The 17790-nt window shown below is 45.5% G+C and overlaps 1 protein-coding gene across 1 annotated transcript in view; it reads left to right on the top strand.

Annotated features, from left to right (window-relative positions):
- COTL1 (coactosin like F-actin binding protein 1) overlaps positions 1–15830 on the top strand; it is a 33307-nt gene extending 17477 nt beyond the window's left edge. The window contains exon 4 of the mRNA XM_077831165.1: positions 14278–15830. Within this exon, the coding sequence (XP_077687291.1) occupies positions 14278–14388 (111 nt within the window). The 3' untranslated portion in view covers positions 14389–15830. The remainder of the gene's footprint in view (positions 1–14277) is intronic.
- The last annotated feature ends 1960 nt before the right edge of the window (positions 15831–17790 follow it).

Genomic DNA, 17790 nt, shown 5'->3' with positions numbered 1-17790 from the left:
GGACCCACCCATCTGGTGGGTCTCAGCCCAAGTCCCACTGAGACTTGGGTCGAACCTCTGTCATTTTGCAGTGTGGACACAGCTTGATCTGCAGACCCAAGGCAAAAAGTCTGCATAGTGCAGCATGGACATATTAGCATGGCTGTGAGACCCAGGTCCAGCAATTGTAAGCCCAGATTTACAGTGTAGTGTGGATGCTCAAGCACTGGCTTGTACACACCAAATCCACAAGCCCGGATCCCACACACCCAGGTTTACAGTTCAGTGTACACATACCCTAAGTACCGAGACACAAAGAATCCCATGCACCCACTTCTCAGTGCTAAGCTACATCCTAGCCTATGAAATAACTCAGTTTTATAGTTGTTTTGCAAACTACCTTTTTTATGTTTCTAGATAAATGTGTCTGATTTCCATTGAATGGTTCAACCACCTGTAGATGTGGACACATTTTTCCCCTCCTCCCTCTTTCAATATCTGTGATATAGCCAGAGAAAGAAGGGCGAAAAGGGCATTAACGCGGCAAGATGTTTTGTTTTTTAAACACAACATACTGATGCTTATTTTCAACTGTTGGGACAATGAATGGACAAACTTCCAGCATGCAATACAAAGCTCTAAGAAATATGGAACTAAATATCTTGCGAACCAGGGGCCACACTTTGCTGCTAGTTTCATTGGTGCAAATCCAGTGTCAACCCGACTGACTTAAGCTCTAGTGGAATGCAAGCAGAAATATTAAAATCTATTTATTTTGGGGTTTTTTGCCAAGAAAGCAGAGGTTTTACACAGTTTTGGTTCATTGGGTGGGGTAACAGGAGCTCTAGAAAGAGAAATAACATTAAAAAAAACCCAGCTGTGTGAGCTTCTCGCTATTTTGTGGCCTCTGTTACAGCCAAGCCCTTATGTTCACTGAGTTGTGTATTCTACCCATACTTAACATAGGGATGCCTTCAGAATTAGCAGTATGGCTCAAGGTGTTTTTTGTATGGCAGATAACAGCTTTGAGCTGTAAATGATAAGAACAAGTCTCTGGGTTTCAAACAGTCCGTGGACCCTGGAGTAAAACGTTAAGGGCACTTGCTGTGGTATAATATTTGTGACAGTCCACCTTTCTCTCTTTAAGACCCAAGCTCCAATGAGAAGGAGTCCTGCTTGGGTATTCTCTGATAGGTAGCAGGGGGGTTAGACTAGATGACCCTGGCCGTACCTTCTAATCCTATGATTAACAGAGGCATAGCATGCAAGTCATGAGAGGTGATATAGTACTGCTCTACTCAGTGCTGGTTAGGCCTCAGCTGGAGTACTATGTCCAATTTTGGTAACCAATATATAGAAAGGATGCAGAGAAACTGGAAAGGATCCAGAGGCGAGCGACAAAGATGATCCAAGGGATGGAATGTAAGCCATATGAGCAAAAGCTGACGGAACTGGATATGTTTAGTTTGGAAAAGAGGAGATTGAGGGGACATGATAGAGGTCTTCAAATACTTGAAATGCCGCCATAAAAAAGATGGAGAAAAGTTGTTCTCTTTTGCCACAGAGGGCAGGACAAGAGGGAATGGGTTCAAACTACAGCATAGCAGATTTCAATCTCTGGAAAAACTCCCTAACTGTAAGAACAGGAGGACAATGGAACAGACTTCTTGGGAGGTTTTCAAGAGGAGGCTGGATTGCCATCTGTCTTGGATACTTTAGATACAACACATCCTGCATCTTGGCAGGGGGTTAGACTAGATGACCGTTGCGGTCCCTTCTAACTCTATGGTTCTATGATACACTGTAGATGCATTTACAAGCGGGCTGAGCACTGTTCAAAAGCTGAACAAATGCCAATAGGCGCTGTGCTTCTGCCGAGATCCTGAAAGCTAGTGGAACCCAGCTCGAGGTGATACTTCAAGAATTGTAAAATTACTGGGCCAGATCCTCAGCTGGTGTAAATCAGTGCAGTTGCATTGACTTCAGTGGAGCTGAATTCCCTCATCTTAAACTATGGCAAAAGGTCCAGACACTCTGTGCTTATTTATACCGGAGGAGTTCAAGTAAACCTTGGGTGGGTCCCTTGTCAGGCTATTCAATTTCCACCCCTATCCCTCTACCACAGTTGGAAGGCCACCATTCAGGTGTGTGACTTGCCCCAAACCCTCTGCAATGTCAGCTGAGGATGAGTTTGGAGTAGGGGTGGATGGCATGCAGACACACACCCAGAATGGGTGCCTTTTAAGGTGATATTAAGAGGCTAGTGGATGGAGACTTCCTGCAGTATAGCTTCTTGGAATTCAAATGAACTTGATGGAGCTCTGTCAGTATACTCCAATTCATGCTGCATACCTTGTGGTGTGGGAATGTAACAACGCCCTTGGCTGGATAATTCGTGGGAGCTTCTGACTCTAAAAGCATAAATCTCTAGCGCTTAAGCTGGCAGACCAAGTCCATTCAATTAGCAGCAGTAACCGCCTCAAACCTGTGTACATCGTCCAACCACGAGAGGGGGGACAAAGATTTACACTGGACTAGTGTGGATTACACAGTCCCCTGGCTGAAGGGGCTCATCCCAAGTTTCAGAGATCTGTTGCAGTTCAAATCCTATTATAGGCCACCATTTATAATAGCAAAGCTCGAACGCAGGACGTTTGGTGCTTTTTCGATGCAAAGGTCCCAATGATAAAGCAAACCCAGGCTGGGTAGATCTGTGGCTGCAGGTTTGGCAGTCTGGTTGAGTAGGCCCCACTTGTTCACTTAAAATTATACACTAGTGGTACACTTTAAGCTTTTTGTGTCGCTTAAAAAGCCAAGCCCTCTCCTAGATTTTTACCTGCTTTTATAATTGAATTCCATCACTTGATGCTTAAAATACACATCCAGCCTCTTGGCTGTCTCCATTTCTGTAGCTATTGTTTTGACCTGCCTTGCTCGGGAGCACCCAGGAGATGTGGAAAGGTACAGCGTACGCTGGGGTAACTAAGGCTGCTTGTGTTACCATTATGAACCTCTGAGGACCACAAGTCTTCCCTCCGATTCCTGCACGATGAAACTTGGCATACATGGCCTTAGCACAGGAGGGCTGTCTTTACCTTTTTAAAAAAAAAAAAAAAGGCTCCATTTGGGTTTTAAAGGGGGCAACTCTGCTGATGCCTAATGACCGCCCTGTGCACCGTGGTCCTAACAGTGCCTTGCCCCACACCTTTGGAAGCCAAGCTGTCCTATGCTACCATGCTGATTTTACACCCACTCTGCACTCGCCTTTGAGCTGCTCTAGAGGACTCCATGAGATGCAGGGCCGTGAAGGATCAGGTCCAGCCTCTCTCTGATGTGCTACTTGCCTTCTCTTGCCTATCTGCTCTTGTTTGCAAAAGGGGTGTCAAAGAGAGCAGGTGGCTGGTAGTACCAGCATTTTTCTCTGTGGCCTCCTCCCTTTCTGCAGATTGTAGCGATTCATTTAAAGAAAAGTCTTAGTTCTCCTTGCGGCAGGGAAACTCCTTTTTTCTCTTCCTTCATCTGTGTCATTCTCATCTTAAATTAGGGTTTTAAGCTCCTCAGAGTAGGAAATCTTTGTTCTGTAAACACCAAGCTCTTCCATGGCTCTGTATAAATAAAGGGATTCCCGGGCCCTGGTTGGATGCGTGTAACTCTTTTTGAAATCGGGTGCCTGGTACGAATGCTCACATTTGCTAGTTCAGCATTTACCTTCTGGAAACCTTGACTATTCAGTTTCCTCCAGCATTCCTGCCCAGAAGGTCATATGATCTGTTGTCTGTCTAAAGTAAATTTGGGTGGAAAACTGCTCGATTTTTACAGAATTCCTTTGGATGAGGAAATTGCCGGAGTTTGAAGACAAACTTGAAGTGCGGGGGGGGAAGAAGCCTGGCTTCTCATTTGCACTGAGGCTACTGAGCGTAGGGGACAATTTCCTGGCGCAAGTGCTAGAGGAGCCAACTAGGGGGGGCGCTTTTCTTGACCTGCTGCTCACAAACCGGGTAGAATTAGTGGGGGAAGCAAAAGTGGATGGGAATCTGGGAGGCAGTGACCATGAGTTGGTTGAGTTCAGGATCCTGACGCAGGGAAGAAAGGTAAGCAGCAGGATACGGACCCTGGACTTCAGGAAAGCAGACTTCGACTCCCTCAGGGAACGGATGGTGAGGATCCCCTGGGGGACTAACTTGAAGGGGAAAGGAGTCCAGGAGAGCTGGCTGTATTTCAAGGAATCCCTGTTGAGGTTACAGGGACAAACCATCCCAATGAGTCGAAAGAATAGTAAATATGGCAGGCGACCAGCTTGGCTTAACGGTGAAATACTAGCGGATCTTAAACATAAAAAAGAAGCTTACAAGAAGTGGAAGGTTGGACATATGACCAGGGAAGAGTATAAAAATATTGCTCAGGCATGTAGGAATGAAATCAGGAGGGCCAAATCGCACCTGGAGCTGCAGCTAGCGAGAGATGTCAAGAGTAACAAGAAGGGTTTCTTCAGGTATGTTGGCAACAAGAAGAAAGCCAAGGAAAGTGTGGGCCCCTTACTGAATGAGGGAGGCAACCTAGTGACAGAGGATGTGGAAAAAGCTAATGTACTCAATGCTTTTTTTGCCTCTGTCTTCACTAACAAGGTCAGCTCCCAGACTGCTGCGCTGGGCATCACAAAATGGGGAAGAGATGGCCAGCCCTCTGTGGAGATAGAGGTGGTTAGGGACTATTTAGAAAAGCTGGACGTGCACAAGTCCATGGGGCCGGACGAGTTGCATCCGAGAGTGCTGAAGGAATTGGTGGCTGTGATTGCAGAGCCATTGGCCATTATCTTTGAAAACTCGTGGCGAACGGGGGAAGTCCCGGATGACTGGAAAAAGGCTAATGTAGTGCCAATCTTTAAAAAAGGGAAGAAGGAGGATCCTGGGAACTACAGGCCAGTCAGCCTCACCTCAGTCCCTGGAAAAATCATGGAGCAGGTCCTCAAAGAATCAATCTTGAAGTACTTGCATGAGAGGAAAGTGATCAGGAACAGCCAGCATGGATTCACCAAGGGAAGGTCATGCCTGACTAATCTAATCGCCTTTTATCATGAGATTACTGGTTCTGTGGATGAAGGGAAAGCAGTGGATGTATTGTTTCTTGACTTTAGCAAAGCTTTTGACACAGTCTCCCACAGTATTCTTGTCAGCAAGTTAAGGAAGTATGGGCTGGATGAATGCACTATAAGGTGGGTAGAAAGCTGGCTAGATTGTCGGGCTCAACGGGTAGTGATCAATGGCTCCATGTCTAGTTGGCAGCCGGTGTCAAGTGGAGTGCCCCAGGGGTCGGTCCTGGGGCCGGTTTTGTTCAATATCTTCATAAATGATCTGGAGGATGGTGTGGATTGCACTCTCAGCAAATTTGCGGACGATACTAAACTGGGAGGAGTAGTAGATACGCTGGAGGGGAGGGATAGGATACAGAAGGACCTAGATAAATTGGAGGATTGGGCCAAAAGAAATCTGATGAGGTTCAATAAGGATAAGTGCAGGGTCCTGCACTTAGGACGGAAGAATCCAATGCACCGCTACAGACTAGGGACCGAATGGCTAGGCAGCAGTTCTGCGGAAAAGGACCTAGGGGTGACAGTGGACGAGAAGCTGGATATGAGTCAGCAGTGTGCCCTTGTTGCCAAGAAGGCCAATGGCATTTTGGGATGTATAAGTAGGGGCATAGCGAGCAGATCGAGGGACGTGATCGTCCCCCTCTATTCGACATTGGTGAGGCCTCATCTGGAGTACTGTGTCCAGTTTTGGGCCCCACGCTACAAGAAGGATGTGGAAAAATTGGAGAGAGAGTCCAGCGAAAGGCAACAAAAATGATTAGGGGTCTGGAACACATGACTTATGAGGAGAGGCTGAGGGAGCTGGGATTGTTTAGCCTGCAGAAGAGAAGAATGAGGGGGGATTTGATAGCTGCTTTCAACTACCTGAAAGGGGGTTCCAAAGAGGATGGCTCGAGACTGTTCTCAATGGTAGCAGATGACAGAACGAGGAGTAATGGTCTCAAGTTGCAGTGGGGGAGGTTTAGATTGGATATTAGGAAAAACTTTTTCACTAAGAGGGTGGTGAAACACTGGAATGCGTTGCCTAGGGAGGTGGTGGAATCTCCTTCCTTGGAAGTTTTTAAGGTCAGGCTTGACAAAGCCCTGGCTGGGATGATTTAACTGGGAATTGGTCCTGCTTCGAGCAGGGGGTTGGACTAGATGACCTTCAGGGGTCCCTTCCAACCCTGATATTCTATGATTCTATGATACTCTGCACTGCACCAACTGTGCAGAGCATCCTGACAAGCTGGTGGAATGGCCACTACCGGGTCACTTCCACTCAAGGTCTTCATCTGTGCTATACTGACTGCTGGAAGATCACATAGGGTGATCAACCGCTGGCATAGAGCCACTGTTGCTCCATATCTATTGCCCGGGGTGGCATAGAGGATGTTGCTGGATAAGAGGATCCACTGATCCCTTAGTTGCTCTGTTGCCTGCCTGGAGCTGTTGACAGCTGACACAAGTGAAGGTAACCTTCAGGCAGCTTTCACTTACGTTGTGTGGCCAGAGCTGGCCCAGAACTGGGGCAGTACAAAGGTGCCTTAAGGACACTTTTTTTTTTTTTTTTAACTCACACACTTCCTTGTGCTGTGTCCTCCTGGGCTGCAACCCCAGAGGATCTGGGCCTAAATGTTCACTGCCCTCCTGGGTATGAATAATTCATCATCTCTTCGTTGCTTCTACTGTTGGGGAACTGAAGTGGCTAAAATACTGAAAACAAGATCTGAGGCCACTCTCTCTAAATTTCAAATGAAGCTGTCTTTAGATCAGACCATATCTTCTGCAAAGGTGGAGGTGCGGGGTGATTGAAAATGCACTTATGTGGTAAGCGAAGAAAAGCTGCTGACTGTACTTTACCATGATTCATAGAACTAAGTATCCTGAGAGAGGAGCTGCAGGCTTAGCAGATCAACCCATTCAATATTACCAGGCTGAAACCTTATTTCAATGCCACTGAAAACGGCAAGACAAGTTACCCTTTTTTTATAGGGGCTGAGGCCACCTGTCACCATGCAGACTTAGTGAGACTGGGAGGATAGTCTGTTAACTCAAACAATAGTTCTGCTTCTGTCTTAACACGACAATTTTTAATCCTTTTTTCTCTGCTGGTGTTTTAACATAATAGCTATAACAAATGGAGATGATATTCCTCCACCTCATAGTCCTGGTCTAATAAGGATAGTTCAGGGTCTAATGTTCTCAACCCAGAATAAACAATATTCAGTAATCCAGTCTTTGACACAACTTTTCCTATCTAAGACCTTTTGTAAGAAGTTAGAGATCAGCTCAGCTACAGTTGCCATTGGTGGGGTCCACATTTCCTAGAGGATGGTACTGACTTCTCCCTACAGTCAGAATGGGTGGATGCCAAGGTTGGCAAATGTTGCAGTTGAAATGGTTTCACCTGTATGGTAGGGCCAGTGCCTTTTGTGGGTGTGGCACTGGCTACAATGCAATAACTCACCTCTATTATTCTAGTGCCTAGAAACCCCATTCAAGATCAAGGCTCCGTTATGCAGGGCACCGCACACAGACATGGTGAGAGATGGTCTTTACCCCAAGCTGCTGGCAAACTAAACAGACAAGACAAAGGGTGAGAGGAAGGAAGTATTCGATCCCCTTCGTACAGATAGGGACTTGAGGCACAGAGAGAGTATATAACTTGCCTGAGGTCACCCAGAACATGTCTCCTCTAGGTTGCATCTGAACTGGACATAAACCAGCAGCTGCCTCCAGTAGACGTCAGGGGTGGAATTCTGTACTGTGCTTCTAAGAAGGATTCTGAGCTGCTGTGGGGCCCACTGCAAGCCACCTGGCATAATTTTAAAGCCGCTAGGAGCTGCTATAACTTCTCCTCAGCTGCTTTGCAGCAGTACTGTCCGCGTAGCTGTATGCCAGTGGTTCCCAGACTTGTTCTGCCGCTTGTTCAGGGAAAGCCCCTGGCGGGCCGGGCCGGTTTGTTTACCTGCCGCGTCTGCAGGTTCGGCCGATCGTGGCTCCCAGTGGCCGCGGTTCGCTGCTCCAGGCCAATGGGAGCTGCTGGAAGCGGTGGCCGATATGTCCCTCGGCCCGCGCCTCTTCCAGCAGCTCCCATTGGCCTGGAGCAGCGAACCACGGCCACTGGGAGCCACGATCGGCTGAACCTGCGGACGCGCCAGGTAAACAAACCGGCCCGGCCTGGCAGGGGCTTTCCCCACACAAGCGACGGAACAAGTTTAGGAACTGCTGTATGTGATACAACTTTCCTTCTGCCCTTTATGCCAGGATTTATAAGGGGGCCTGTGCAAGGCAACCTAATCTTACACAATACCTGCACCAAGCAAATTCTGCCTTGGTTGGCTAAGGAGCTTTTATGGCCCCTGTATTAGGGCCCCTGAATGCTCTATGAGAGGGAGAATCCTTTGCAAAGTTTCTTCCATACAGATGTTTAATAGAGGAGAGAAGGTCAGAAATGTCACATAAATCCCTTGCGTCTAAGTGGGAGATACAGGCCCCAGTCCTGCAATCTGACCAGATGGGTGGACCCTTGCCTCCATGTAGAGTCCTGAGGAGGTCAGTGGGGCTCCAGGCAGGCAGAAGGGCCTGCCTGCATGGATCAGCTTGCAGGATCTGGGCCTTGGTCTCTATTGCTTTCCCCTCTGCTAAGCACTCAAAAGGCAGAGCAGAGCGTACAATGCATTCCCATATTGTGGTACACTGTGTACACTTTATTTTGTGTATTGTGTAAAATGATTCAAGAGGCAAAGCAAAGATGCTCCGGTTATTGCCGAGTCCTGCTGTCCACGGACATAACAGCCACATTGTTTTCCTTGTCTGTAGGCTCACTGGTGGCTCTGGAGTGAATACAAAAGCTGCAATTCACTCTAAAGGCTCTGCTGATGTTGTGTCTAAAAAAAAAAAACTTTGTGTGTGGAGGCAAATCAAGAGGTTTGCGAACAGCCCCAGGATCCAAGAGTCAGTTCTGCTTTGTGCCTGCATCAGCTATATCTATTCTGATATTTATTCGAAAGGAATTCGAAAACTGGGCGTGTACAGAGAGGGAGGACTTTCCTTCCTGTTTCTCGTAGCCCCCTTCTCTTCTTCCCACTACACCCTCTTAGTCTCTTGTAACACATACCGAATTACTCTAGGCCACTCTGCACTGAAGCAGGGCTGCTATAACCAAGCACCGTTCACCATAGGAGTCAGTTTGCTTATTGCCAAATTATTTGAAACAACAAGTAAGTCTCATCCACAATGAGCTGCCTTAAGCCAAGCAAAGATCACTCCTAGGCTATACCAAGAAGGACCATCCTGTATCCTCTCTACAGTCAGGATGGTGAATTCCAGAGGGGGAGAGCCCTCAACTGGGGAAGTCCTGCTGTTGGTCTAATCCCAGGAATTGACAGCTCTTCATTGGCATGAAGGAATATAGGGCAGGAGGTGGTGTCAGCTATATCTGAGATACTTGTATGGCCCCATTGTTGTAATGTGTGAGCATCTCACAATCTAACGTATTTATTCTCTCCTCCCCTCACCCTTGTGGGGAAGGTGGTGTTCCTATTTTACAGAGGGATTAAGGGCCAGATTTTTAAAGGTATTTAGGTGCCTGACTCAACCTTGCCCTAAATGGCATGTACAAGGTCACACAGGACATCTTTAGTAGCAGGAAGTTGAACTCAGGTCTCCAGATTCCCAGGCAATCACCCAAACCACTGAACCACACTTCCTCTCTGTCACCTGTGTGCCAGTCTATTCAGGCCTTTAAAGATGTTCCCCAGCAACTAGACTTGCACCTGGAAGTGAACAGGAAGTCAGCACAAAGAACCGTGCACACCCCAGACAGTGTCTGCAAACAGAAAGGTACAAAGTAAAGACTTCAGTATGGCAGTGACCCAGATTGCACTTCTAGGGTAAACGAGCCAACACAGGAGGCATCTCAGCCATTTAATAGGATAGCAATAGCTAAGAAGCACAGAATAAATTGAGGGTGTAAACCTGCCTCGGCAAGTTATATCCTACCCTGATAACTCATGGGAACTCATTCTAACCCTGCATGTTGTGTCTTGTGCATCTGCTCAAACTCTGTCCGATTACAACAAAACATTTCCCTTGTATCTTTTGGCCAGCTGTTTAATGGAGAAACATCATGTGTCCCTCTAACTGCTGCAGATGGGGTCTCATTTATTTTTCTGCTTAGCTTGGTGTAGGTTTTTTTAGAGCAGGTCTAAAAGGAAATACAATTATTCTTTGTTTTATCATGTCCCTTTTCCTCCCGGTTTTTGCTGAAATTTGGGCAAAAAAGGGTCAGTTGAAACTGAGAACATTTTGACCAGCTCCACTTACTGTCTTGGTTGCATTATGCTTTGGGTTTTACTCCACTCTGGTTAATCTTTTTCTTCTCTCACCTTCCCTACCCTTCTCCTATCCCATTCTGTTAAATTCTTTTCAATCATTGACAACTGACAAAGAGCTGAAATAACTTGTGGTATTCTACATCCTTTAGCACTAATTCTGTCCCAGCTGTGGTTCATAGGTAATGCCTCAGAAGCAACATAACTGCCCCTACTGTATAATACACATCATTTGGCTCATGGTTCCTGATGATGATGCATAAAGCAGGAAAGAACCCAATGTGAATTTCAGAATCTAGACTGAACTTGCAGAACTGACTGTTTGAGGGAAAGTCTCATTAAGGGACTGGACTAGATGACCCAGTGAGGTCCCTTCCGGTCCTACATTTTTATGATTCTGTGCTTCATTTGCACATTTTGCATGGAGGCATAGTTTAAAAAAAAAAAAAAAAAAGGCATTATGGGCCAGCTACAATGCTCATTAAAGTCTATGTAAAGACTTTTAATGTAACACTAGCAAGCTTTTGTGTTGGAGAGGGGGAAGGTTTACTAACCCAGTGGGGAAACAGACTGAAACTGCTAAACTCACAAGGGGGTGTGGTAATATTTGCACAGTGAACAGCAACTTGATAGGACTCAGTTTGCTTGGGATTAACAAAAGCTGAGCCCCTCTACAGAGCTTCACGCAGAATAATTAGAAGTACAATAGCTCTTTGGGTTTCTTAGAAGGGTAAGTGTCATGGAACTTGAATACCTTAAAATAGTCCCTTCCCCCTTCTGTAATCCAGCCATGCTCAGCAGTCTGGAATAAGTGCTTCTGGGTTTCTCCCTTTTCAACACAAAACACCTAATTTTAAATAGTCACAATCCGTCAGTTACTTTCTGGGAATGTAGTGTTGGCCTGTCCTGTACCAGAAAGGATCTGCTTATGGGGGGTAAGGGGGACTGGTTTGATCTGGGAGCCTGAAGGGCTGCCAAATCATTGTCATTTTCCAGAATTCCTTCTGACCGCAATTTAAACTAAAGCAGAGCAGACCAGGCTTCACTTAACTGCTAGAAGCTTTTTTCCTTTTAAGTATCTTTTAAATATCGAGAGTTTCCTGCAGTGAGAAACAGGATCAGTCGCAGCCTGCATGCCTTCCTTTTCCATTGCATGAAAAAAGTGGCAAATCTTTTCCAAACTGACCTTTTCCTCTCCCTTCCCCCACAGTACAATTTGAGGCTCTTGAGAAACTGCCAAAATGAAAGCTCTCCATTTGGTGTAGAATTTGATGTCAATATAAAACCCACTTCTTCCCTACACACATACAGAGAGTCTTGGATGGTCTGTTCCAGAACAGTTTACACCCAGACGAGATGACTGCTTCCCCATGAAAGCCTTGCCTAGTTCTGCTAGACTTCCTGTTTTGGGCTTTCATTAATTAGGAATCCTGGCTCTGCTGACTTCTTGATGTGGTCCAGCTGGGAGATCAGGCTTTTTGTCAGCAGTGCTGCTGCTATTAAACATCCACGGCCACACAGAGGACAAGGGAACATAACCTTTTTGTTTAATTGTCTGATAGATGTTAGTGTCTGAAATGGGGAAAGGATAAATGAAATGTTTCCAGCTGTGGGAAGTGGTTAGGGTTAGGGAGTGAAGGGAAACCATGAAGCAAGAGGGGGTGTGTGTGTGTGCGTACCCAACCCCTGCAGAAGTACATTTCACCAGTGATCTGAAAATGCTGAATCGGCACCAGTAGACTTGTTTCAGTACAGTAGCAATAGTTTCCAAGAGGTGCTGAGGAACGTCTTTCACAGTCTATTCTGAAAAACATCTCTTTTGCACAAAACCCACATCAGCTTACCATTTTAGGGCTTCACAACTGACCTTCTTGTGAGCTATATGTACCTCTGCAGCTCTTCTGAATCTCTATGCTGTGGCACCAACAGCCAGTGTCCCAAAGAATAGTTTATGTTGAGTTCACCTTAAGAAGAGAGACTATAGAACATTTGGGAATTGTCAGGCTGGATCAGACCCGAGGTCCCTTTAGTCCAGTGTCCGATCTCCTTCAGTGACTGATACTAGATGCTTCAGAGGACGGTTCAAGACGTCAGTTTATCTATTAAGATACTCATATGGCCCCCACTGCTGTGGCAACTGAGCACCTCACCGTTTAATCGATTTATCCTCACAACACCTGTGTGAGGTAGGGCAGTTCTGTTATCCCTATTGTCTCAGTTCCCCCGTCTGTACACAAAGGCTAAGTGATTTGCCCAACGTCACACAGGATGTCGGTGGCAGAGCAGGGAATTGACCCTAGTCTCTCAAGTCCAAGGCTAGTGCCCTGGCCACTGTCTGCTGGATCGAATGGCAGTAATTCCTGCTCTCCATAACTAATCTGCAGAATGTCTTTGGAACAGCTTTTCTCTTGCATTGGCCAAGCCCAGCCTGGGACGAGTAGAACGATGACAGCAGTTGTTTAAAGTAGCCATGGTGACACTGAGCCAGTGTAAGATCCCAATATCTGATTGTAAAGCAATTAAAAAGTGGGGGAGGGAGGAGGGTTAACTGTCAGTGGATGTGATTTTTTTTTTTTTTTATTCATATCCCAGCAATATGGAAATTAGCCTCCCACACAGAACATGAAATGATTTTTCTGATCAGGATGGCCTCTCGCTAAATTGTCTCAGAAATACCAATTAAAAACTTCACTTTCAAATTCACATTCACATTTATTCGTGATGACAAAGTGTTTCTGATACCTTCAATTTTCAAACAGCCGGTCTGAGCAAAACCGGCCAGCTGTTCTTGCCACGAAGGTTCTGGGGGCAGGGTGATGGGGGTGGGAGACCCTGGGAGAGAATGGCAACAAAAATATCTGCAAGACATTCGTTCTGCAGGGAACCTAATCATGTTCTGTCTTCAGTCGTACTGGCTTTCCTGCATCGATTGGCCGCATCATTGGACAATCTTATTAATTTATAGATATGATTATGCCGTGTCCAAGATGCTATTAATAGCTTCAATGAAAAAATCTTACCTGTGCATCATTTGGGGTAAGAACTAGTCTTTTTTTCAAAGTCCCATATCTCTAAAAAGGCCTTTCCATCTGTATTACAGTAGCACTTAAAAGCACCAAGCAAGATTGGGACTCCCATTATGCACAGGCATAGTAAGAGATAGTCCAGAGGTGGGCAAACTGTGAGCCCTCAGACCTTTTAATCTGGTCCCTGAGGAGTGGGGTCGGGGGCTTGCCCCGCTCCGGCGCTCCCCTGTGCTCAGGACCTGCGTGAGGGCACGCGTGTTACTGCGACTGCAGCACCCAAACGTGCCTCAGATGCTATCAGAGCCTGGAACGTGCAAGCTCACATGCCTGCTACTTGTTGGCTTACGTGACGCTGCTGTTTTAGTAGTGTTAATTTTCCATTGTTGAGGGCAAAACAAAGAGTAGGTGGCCAGGAAGTGTCAGCTGCATTGCTCACATGAATCAAAGAGGGCGTGGAAAGGGGTTAAGTTCGGGAATAGGTTGTTTTGTATGTATATTTATAATAGTAAGTAAGGTTTAATGTTTATTTCCACTAAAATGTATCTTTATTAAATAAAGATACATTTGAATGTCTCTGAATTGTTAATTTCATGAGCATTCATGGCCCGCCATACGATTTCCATACCCAGATGTGGCCCTGAGGCCAAAAAGTTTGTCCACCTCTCAGATAGTCCTTACGCCAAAGAGCTTGCAGGCTAAATAGGCAAAGCGTGGGAGAAAAAGTTGCAATCTGCATCTACCTTAACCTGAGGTGTCCTGGGCCAAAGGAGGTTCCAATGGAAACAGCCTCCCAGTGTTTACACAGCTGAACAGGTTCTGGTCCCCAGGTAATTAACGTCATTACCCTTTTCTCTATCTCTCTTAGAACTTTGCCAAAGAATTTGTGATCAGCGACCACAAAGAGCTGGAGGAGGAGTACATCAAGAATGAGCTGAAGAAAGCAGGGGGTGCTAATTATGATGCCCAGAATGAGTAAATGCACTAGCCACGTGGTACCATCTGCCTGGATCAGGAAGGGAGGGGCAAAGCACAACCACCCAACTAAATTCTGGTGAGGCGAACGAGAGAAGACCCAGCTTATTTGTGTGCACCTAAGAAGTCCCTTCCCTTCTCCCAAAATGGACTTTTTATTTTCCATTCCACTTCCCTCTTCCATACGAGCTGTTCTTATTTTTTACATAAGTTGCACAAGTAACTCAGTCCCCAAACAGATGCTGATGCTTTCTATAGCATGTTGGTTTACCTTTCTGTTTGGCCCCGCACTTGTCATAGTCAACCTTGCTGGTCTTACAGGCCTGCCATGATATCCATTTTTATTTCTATTTTTTTGGTATGTGTTCACATTTGAATGGGGTTCAGAGTAGGCTCTGGTTACCCCCAGGGGAAAAATCTCTAGGAATTGTGCACATACGGCATTTTCTAAAGTTCCTGATGGTATTCTTGGGACTACATAATTTTCCTTCCTCGATGTTCAGATCTACTTGAGTTGACTCCACTTAAACTTTGATTAAATTACCTGAGCTTAGCTGTCCAATGGTGATAATGATGCTTAGCCGTTTAAAAAAAAATAAAAATCTCGTTTTCAACTCTTAATCAATGGGAAGAAGTAAATTTTGCCTTAAAAATTGCTTGATGGTTGCTGTGCTGCACCTCCACCTTCCCCCTTCTGTAAAATTTGATCCAACGTGCTTTGAATGTTTTCAAGTTATCATGGCAACAGTAAACTGGAGAAAAAAAAAAAAAGTAAAATGTCTGGACATTTGTTCACTATTTTGTACCCAGCGATCTCTGGGGTTATTTTTTAAACAACTGCAAAAACAACAACTGCTGCATCCAAGCAGCCTTTTTTATTTCCCCCCCCCTTGCAAAGGTCAGTTTAAAACGACGTCTTGAGTCATCTGGGGGGCCTTCAGGCAGCTCAGTGATGTTCTAGCTTCATAACCCGAGAGATGGAGCAGAACAGGCCTGTCCATTCGGAACAGAACGTTCAACAGCAGTCGGTCAATGCTGAACATTCAGGGATTAATCAAATAACATTGGCACAGTTTTAGTTACCAAACAAAGATCTTTTCTGTATTTTTTCTTTTCTTTCCTTTTTTTTTCCCCCATCTATGATGAGTGTCCCCGGAATTAAGTTTAGAGAAAACTGTGTATTGGGGAAAAGAAAAGGAGTACTTGTGGCACCTTAGAGACTAACCAATTTATTTGAGCATAAGCTTTTGTGAGCTACAGCTCACTTCACTGGATGTAGCTCACGAAAGCTCATGCTCAAATAAATTGGTTAGTCTCTAAGATGCCACAAGTACTCCTTTTCTTTTTGTGAATACAGACTAACACGGCTGTTACTCTGAAACCTGTGTATTGGGGGTTTGTGAGTTGGCGCTAATAAAAACCAGTAAAGAAATGTTTTTCAAAATAGTGTCCATGACTGTTTAGTTCTTTTAATACAACCTGTTTGGGTTTGGTGGCTCTCTTAATTCTGGGTGTTTGTAGTGGGTGAAGGGAGGTAGGGTGCGGAGCAGGCAGCCTCGGTGCTCATTAGTAGAGCATAGCACTGGTTTAAATTCATTTAAGTGTATTTAGTGTATACCGACCCTGTCTGCACTTCCCCTTCTTGTAAGTGAGAGCTGACCATAGTCAGCTGACACACGCTGTAAAGCTTTGTTCAGGAGCTCTGTGTCTGAATTTCCAGCACTGCAGATACCAGCTGGGAATTGTAATTAGGTCGTAGCATGTTTCACTCTCTCCCAGCAGATGCAGGAAGGTCAGAAACAGATTTCTGAGCGAGGAATGCATTTTTGGAGCAGGCTGCACAGATTTCCGTTAATGACTTGTGCCGTCTGTTACCATGCTGGACTACCTGTAATAAAAACTTACCTAAAAGGTAAATGAAATGGACATTTGTTGACAAGTTAAGATACAACAAAGAGGGCACAGAATGGAGTCTTGACTTTTAGCTCATCAATTCAAATGCAGCCCAGGTCAGTAAGCATTTAAACGCTGTTATGGCCTGAGTGAAATGACTGAGTCAGGTTACAGTCTAGGAACGAGACTGCATCAGAGATTGCACCACATCCAGCTTTGAAGCCTTGTTAGTCGTTACACGGTGACCAAGGGCTGTGTTGGCAAAGCGAACAAGCTGCCCCCTCCCTTGTAGAGCTGCTCCCGTTTGGTCTGCTTTAAGGCACGTCGGCAAGACGGTATGGAGAAGCTAGCGTTACAGCTGCCTGCGCAGTACCTGCTTGATGACTAGAAGAATTAAAGGCCACGTTCTGGCCACTGCTTTGCTCTGGTCCATGAACACAAGACCACCAGAGCCTTTTTAATCTGCTCCCACAGGCCTGGAGACAGGGGTGGCATAGTACTAGGATAGCAAGCACTATTTCCGCCCCGGCACAGGAAGTATCAGGGGTGTGGCTAGAGAAAGTGGGTGTGGTCAGAGTGCCACTGTTCTCCAATGATCCCTCGCTGCCAGACCTGCCCGCTGAGACTGCTCTAATTTGCACCCAGTTGAGAGTGAACTTTTAGAGATAAAAGTGATGAACAACCACTTTCTGCCCCTTCACGCTCAGGTCTTGTGCTGCTGTCTCCACACAAGGATCTCCCCTTCAGTGTTTAGAAATGTTAATCCAGCCTTTCAACCCTAACTCCACTTGAAGAAAATGGGAAGGTAAACAAATTTATTTATGCCACCTACCAACTCAGGACTAGCTAGCCCTTCGGATCTTTTTGAAACCATTTTGCACCCAGGCTAGAATTCACCAGAATAGAATTAAATGAGTGGAACTGTATAAACAATAGCTATGGCTCAGATTTTCTTAAGCACTGTGTTGACCTTTCTCTGACTTTAGTTTCTACAGTTCTACTCTTTTAATAACAGTGTAACGGAAAATTTAAGATATCACTGAGCATCAAGTCAGTGATTGTCTCCCTCTTAAAATGTAAGGTTTGCTTTGTCTCAAAGAAATTTTTCAATCCACACCCTTTTCTGCCTATACTTCAAGCTGTTGAATGTAACGTTCCAGATGGTGACTTATAAGTCACATGAGGCAAGCTCTTCTTCAGGAATTAAGTCTTTCCCTTGGCCCCTCCCAGCCCCATTTCAATGTAAACTTAATTAAAATTAGAAATTAAAACCTGTACATTTTTAACAGGTTGATTTATACCCCCAACAAAGCAACCCCTTTTTCTAATTTATATTGGTTTCCGAGTTTATTGATAGGAAGCCGAATGCTCCTCCCTTTACTTGTATGATCACTTCCACCAAAGTCGCTGGGGCTCCCTGCGAACACCATTGTTCATAAAATAATGAATGTTATCTCCTCTGCAGACTAAAGCCTCTTTCTGGGGTGTTTGCTGTGCCCTGTCTGGAAGAGCA

This window comes from Eretmochelys imbricata, chromosome 12 (assembly GCF_965152235.1).
Source record: "Eretmochelys imbricata isolate rEreImb1 chromosome 12, rEreImb1.hap1, whole genome shotgun sequence".
In the NCBI taxonomy this organism is placed as follows: Eukaryota; Metazoa; Chordata; order Testudines; family Cheloniidae; genus Eretmochelys; species Eretmochelys imbricata.
This window is presented reverse-complemented; position numbering and strand designations above follow the sequence as displayed.